The sequence below is a fragment of the Carlito syrichta genome, unplaced genomic scaffold (genome assembly GCF_000164805.1).
Source record: "Carlito syrichta isolate Samal-C Ts95f unplaced genomic scaffold, Tarsius_syrichta-2.0.1 Scaffold120490, whole genome shotgun sequence".
Taxonomy (NCBI): domain Eukaryota; kingdom Metazoa; phylum Chordata; class Mammalia; order Primates; family Tarsiidae; genus Carlito; species Carlito syrichta.
This window is the reverse complement of record NW_007064586.1, coordinates 556,943-562,395: the sequence shown is the minus strand read 5'-3', so window position 1 is coordinate 562,395 and position 5,453 is coordinate 556,943. Positions and strand designations below refer to the sequence as shown.

At 56.7% G+C, this 5,453-nt stretch overlaps 1 protein-coding gene across 1 annotated transcript in view; it reads left to right on the top strand.

The window, feature by feature from the left end:
• Window positions 1–4,421, top strand: part of CD5 (CD5 molecule) — a 23,490-nt gene extending 19,069 nt beyond the window's left edge. The window contains exons 8-11 of the mRNA XM_021707560.1: window positions 62–115; window positions 2,096–2,215; window positions 2,763–2,854; window positions 4,016–4,421. Coding sequence (XP_021563235.1) covers window positions 62–115; window positions 2,096–2,215; window positions 2,763–2,851 — 263 coding nt within the window. The 3' untranslated portion in view covers window positions 2,852–2,854; window positions 4,016–4,421. The remainder of the gene's footprint in view (window positions 1–61; window positions 116–2,095; window positions 2,216–2,762; window positions 2,855–4,015) is intronic.
• Window positions 4,422–5,453: the final 1,032 nt, after the last annotated feature.

Below are 5,453 nucleotides of genomic sequence, written 5' to 3'. Positions count from 1 at the left end.
CCACCTGCACCCCTCCTGTCCTACCGCCCTGACGTGCCCTTCCTGCCTGTCGCCCACCCAGTCCGCCAGAAGAAGCAGCGCCAGTGGATTGGCCCCACAGCGGTGAACCAGAACAGTAAGTGCTCCCAGAGGCAGCGGCCTTCCCTGTGGAAGCCGAGTCAAGGCTCTCTGCTGACCACAGACAGAGCCAGAGGCCTCTGATCTCCACGGTGTCATCTAAGGTGTGACCGTGGCCCACAGGGGCCCCCACACCAGGGAGGGCCCAGGCTTCTGGATGGGGCAGGTGGCTGAGAGGTTTCTACCACCGAAGCCTCAGCGACCATGGTGCTCCTCCCCCCGACCCCCATCTCCTGCCTTGTCTCTGGTGTCCCCATCAGCCTGCACCTCCTGGGGCAGCACCCCAACCCGTGGCCAGTGGAGGTTAATAGGGGACACTCACAAAAGAGGACCCCAGATCAAACAGATCCCGAAAACCATGAGGTCAGCGAAGCTGAGCATGTTTCTTTCTTTCTTTTTCTTTCCTTTTTTTTTTTTTTTTTTTTGAGTTAGAGTCTCACTCTTTGTCACCCAGGTTGGAGAGCAGTGGCACGCTCACGGCCACCGCCGCCTCCACCTGCTGGGCTCAGGCGATCCTTCCGCCTCAGCCTTCCAAGTAGCTGGAACTACTGGCATGCACCACCACGCCCAGCTATTTTTTTTAAATTTATTGTATTGATGAGGTCTCGCCATGTTGCCCAGGAGGGTCTCGAACCCCCGGGGCTCAGGCAATCCTCTCAGTTCAGCCTCCCAAAGTGCTGGGATGACAAGCTGAGCATGTTTCTTGATTGCAGGACTTTTCGGAACCTTGCCAGGCATTTTTGCATTGTTCATCTCCAAAGCAGAGATAGATTAAAAAGGGTCATCCAAGCTAGTCTTATCACTGAACAACTCACAGGACCCATTTTAGAACACTTTGGTGCACCCCACCGTGGTCTTCCCCCTCTACCCACAGCCAGAGCCTCCTTAGTGGATGGAAACTTAGCCCTCCTCCTGCCTCCAATTCCGCGTTCTCCCATCTTCCCAAGGGGGGGGTGCCCAGAGCCAGATCTTTCAAGAAGGCTGTGCTGTCCAGTCCTTGTGTAACCTAAAGGCCCACAACTCTTGCAGAGCAGGGAACACATCTGCCTTGCCGTCTGTACTCCAGTTGCCTGCTTGATAAATGCTTGATGCCTGACTGACTGACTGACAGAAGGCCCCCCCCAAGCAGACAGTGGGCCGACCCAAAGCTGTTCTAGCAGCCTGCTGCTAGGTCAGGTGCAGTGGATCACACCTGTCATCCCAGCACTCTGGGAGGCGAAGGCGGGAGGACTGCTTAAGCCCAGGAGTTGGAGACCAGCCTGGGCCACATGGCGAGACCTCGTCTCTACAAAATATAAAAAATTAGCCGGGCATGGTGATGCGTGCCTGTGGTCTCAGCTACTCAGGAGGCTGAGGCAGAAGGATTGCCTGAGCCCAGGACATTGAGGCTGAGCCGTGATCGTGCCACAGCACTCCAGTCTGGGTGACAGTGTAAGACTCTGACTCCAAATTTTTTTTCTTTTAGTTGGAGTCTCACTCTGTCACCCAGGCTGGAGTGCAGTGGCATACTCACAGCCACCCCAGCCTCAACCTGCTGGGCTCTGGCGATCCTTCCATCTCAGCCTTCCAAGTGGCCAGATCTAAAGGCACACTACCACGGCCAGCTAGTTTTTTAAAAATTTATTGTAGAGATGAGGTCTCATCAAGTTGCCCAGGCTGATCTTGAACCCGCGGGCTCAGGCAATCCACGCGCCTCGGCCTCCCAAAGTGCTGGGATTACAGGTTTGAGCCACCACGCCCAGTCCCCAAATGTTTTTAATTAAGAAATTACAAATAAGCAGGCAAGAAAAACAAAACAAAATCTGCTGACCCTGATGGTGTGAACCTTCCCAGAAAGGAAAGGGGATGCAGGGAAGGGGCTGTGGGTGCCTTTGCCCCCTTCCCCACGGCATCATGGGAATGGGAAAGTAATGTCCTGGGCCCTGGGGAGGAGGACAGAGCAGCACGGCTAACGACCCCATCTCGGGCATCCGCGCAGTGTCGTTCCATCGCAGCCACACGGCCACCGTCCGGTCCCAGGCTGAGGCTCCCACGGCCTCCCACGTGGATAACGAGTACAGCCAGCCTCCCAGGAACTCCCTTGCCTCGGCCTACCCAGGTGAGCCCAGCCCTGCCCAGACAGGTCGTGGGATGCCCGCAAAGGCCAGGAGATGGCCGGAAGAGAGAAGGGAGGCCCCAGGGGACAAGGGGAACAAACAACCTGTTAGCTAGCCAGTCACGGCGGGATGTGGAGGGACTCCAGCCCTCGCTGGCTTCAGCGGTCCCCGGGTGAGACTGGGCGTCCCCCATCTGCAGAGAAGAAGGCACTAAGGAAGCCATTAACCCCAGCCTTGCTGTGACCTAATGGGTCTGTTGCCCTGCTAGGCCTGGACGGTAAATGAGGCCCCTTGGACTCCTTCCAGCCAGAAGCAAGCCATTAAGAGGCTGCAGGAGCCCCCCACAGAAGCTGCCCTTGATGGCGGGACAATTACATCCCAGGGAGCCCACAGTTCGGCGCCATTAGCAAATGCTTGGCTGATCTGATCAAAACAGATACAGGGCTGTCACGGGCCCCACAAAGTCCCTGTGATCTTCCAACCCACTGTGGGCAGCAAGGGGCTCTGGGTAGCCCCCAGCTCTTGGGCATGGCCTCCTCTCTCCCCTAGCTCTGGAAGGCGCCCTGCACCGCACCTGCACGCAGCCGGACAACTCCTCTGACAGCGACTACGACCTGCATGGGGCACAGAGGCTGTGAGAGGTGAGCATCCCCAACCTGACGCCTGGCCCGCAGGGTCCCTTGGCCCTGGAGAGGCGGCCGCCACTCAGGGCCTCAGCCCTGCCCCGACCCCACATGAGGAGGGGACCCCGCCCCCCGGTCCTTGCAAAGGGAAGGAACAAGCATCCGCAGCTTAGGGGATGGGAACTGAACTGGCAATCACAGAGAGGAATCTGGACCTTAACACCACCTCTCTCTCCGCCCCCCTCCCCCGTCACTCTCTGTTCTGTCTCTGTCTCTGTCTCTCTCTCTCTCAGTCTCTCCTTCCCCCTTTCCATCTCTCTGTCTCTCTCTGTCTCTCTCAGTCTCTCCCTCCCTCCCTCTTTTTCTCTTTCTTCTCTTTCTCTCTCCCTCTCTCAGGCAGAGTCTCACTCTATTTCTTAGACTGGAGAGCAGTGGCTACCTCATAGCTCACTGCATCCTTGAACTCCTGGGTTTAGGCATTCCTCCTGCCTCAGTTGCCAAGTAGCTGGGACGACAGGCGCACTCCACCATGCCCCACTAATTCTTTAATTTTTTTTGGAGAGGCGAGGGTCTCAATTTGTTGTCCAGGCTGGTCTCTTAACTCCAGGGCTCAGGCAATCCTTCCACCTTGCCCTCCCAAAGTGCTGGGATTACAGGCGTGAGCCATTTTGCTTGGCCCTAAAAATCATCTTTTTTTTTTTTTGAGTTGGAGTCTCACTCCATCACCCAGGCTCACGGCCACCCCAGCCTCAACTTGCTGGGTTCTGGCGATCCTTCCCCCTCAGTCTTCCAAGTAGCCAGAACTACAGGCGAACGCTGCCATGCCGGCTAATGTTTGATTTATTGTAGAGGCGAGGTCTTGCCAAGTTGCCTGGGCTGGTCTCAAACCTGCAGGCTCAGGCAATCCATCCACCTCGGCTCCCAAAGTGCCGGGATCACAGGCTGAACTACTGAGCCCGGTCTAAAAATCATCTCTTAAACTCCACTCAGAAGACCATACAGAGCCCCTGGGAGCTCTGTGATGGCATGACACCCCTGTAGAGCTGACAGCCCACCAGCAGGAAGAGAAGCCGCTGATACAGCCGTCCTGAGACTGAGGACAGGGCGTGGGCCCTGTCCCCCACCTCCCTGAATCACCTCTGGGGTGTCTTCCTCTGAAGTTTTGTTCTCTTCCCACAGAACTGGCAACAAAAAAGCAAGAGTCAGCCCTATTTGTCCTCAGAAAACTCTGCACTTACCACTTGGACAGGATGTCTCGATTTCTAGCCCAGCCAGAACGTGGATGGAGGCCAGGGAGCCTTCTGGACAGGTGCTGCTGTCCTGCAGTGGCAGGCCAGCGCTCACGGCCCCACCAGACCCGGGCCCCGACAGAGACCACCACGACAGCTCGGCCGCCCCCACCCCCCAGGCATGGAAGGCGCAGTAGGCAAAGCCCAGAAACAAGCAGCCCCTCCAAGCAAAGATGCTGGGACATCTAGAGGGGGCCCTTTTCCTAACACGGCACCCCTTCCCCTGTCTGCTGTCCCTACCTGGGCGAGTACATTTTTAATATGTTCTTTGTAAATAATGCTTCTACTTCCTGAGACCTTGAGAGCTCCGGCCTCTTCTGTAAGGGTGTAGCCCTCTGGGTCTGCCTTGCGATGCCCATGGGGCAACCTCCTGGGGGTCTCTGCGGCCGTCAAGGTCAGGGGCTGCACACCTGAGCGCAAACACAGCTTGGCACACACACAGCACCTGCCAGCCAGGAGGCCATGCGGATACCAGCTTCACCTGGGTGAGGCCAGACCCAACGCCACCCCTGCCCTTCCATCTGTGACTCTCCTGACCCTCATCTGAGGGCACCATCCTCTCCCACCCCAGGCCCCTACGCAAAAGGCATCTAGGGACGCCTAGCCGACAGGCGTTTTGTTTCACACGGCAGTTAAATGCCCCTAGGTAAGGAGATTTCAGCCAATCCTAGTGGATCTTCTAAACCGAGAGTCAGAGAACGAGACTGGGTGTGTTCCTTTGGTTTAAATAGCTCCCTCAACTAAAAGAGGGACACTTGGACATCCTAACGCTGAGTGCCTCAGTTTCCCCAATTCCAAGCGACAGGAGGGTAAGGTCTAACAAAGGGAGAGATTGTGTCAGGGGTCACGAAGGCAGCTCCCTAAGAACGTGAAGCCACACGGTAGCACATCTTGGGGTTGGGGACTTTCCACACAATCTGACACTATATCCTATCTTCTGGGAGCATGGACAGCAATGGTTCAAGCCACAGAAGCCAGTTCTGGAAGGGCAAAAAGGAGTTTCTAGAAGGGGGTGGGGGGGGTGAGATGCTTCCATAATCGGGGGCAGGGGAGGCACTAGCATGCAGAAGAATCTGGCCTGCACTCTGCCCCCTCGGACACCCACCAGCTGGGCTTTCCCTTCGAGGGCCCAAGTCACAGACCCGCCCTGACCAGAAACAGGGACTCCATTTCCCTTCCCATCCTTGGTAGGATTCCTCAAGAGGGAACTGGGGGACTGCTCTCAGGGGAGCAGATGAGGTGGGCAGCCAGCACCTTGTCGATTTTTTTTTGAGTTGGAGTCTCAAAACCCCCAACACGTGGCCAGTGGAGGTTAACAGGGGACACTC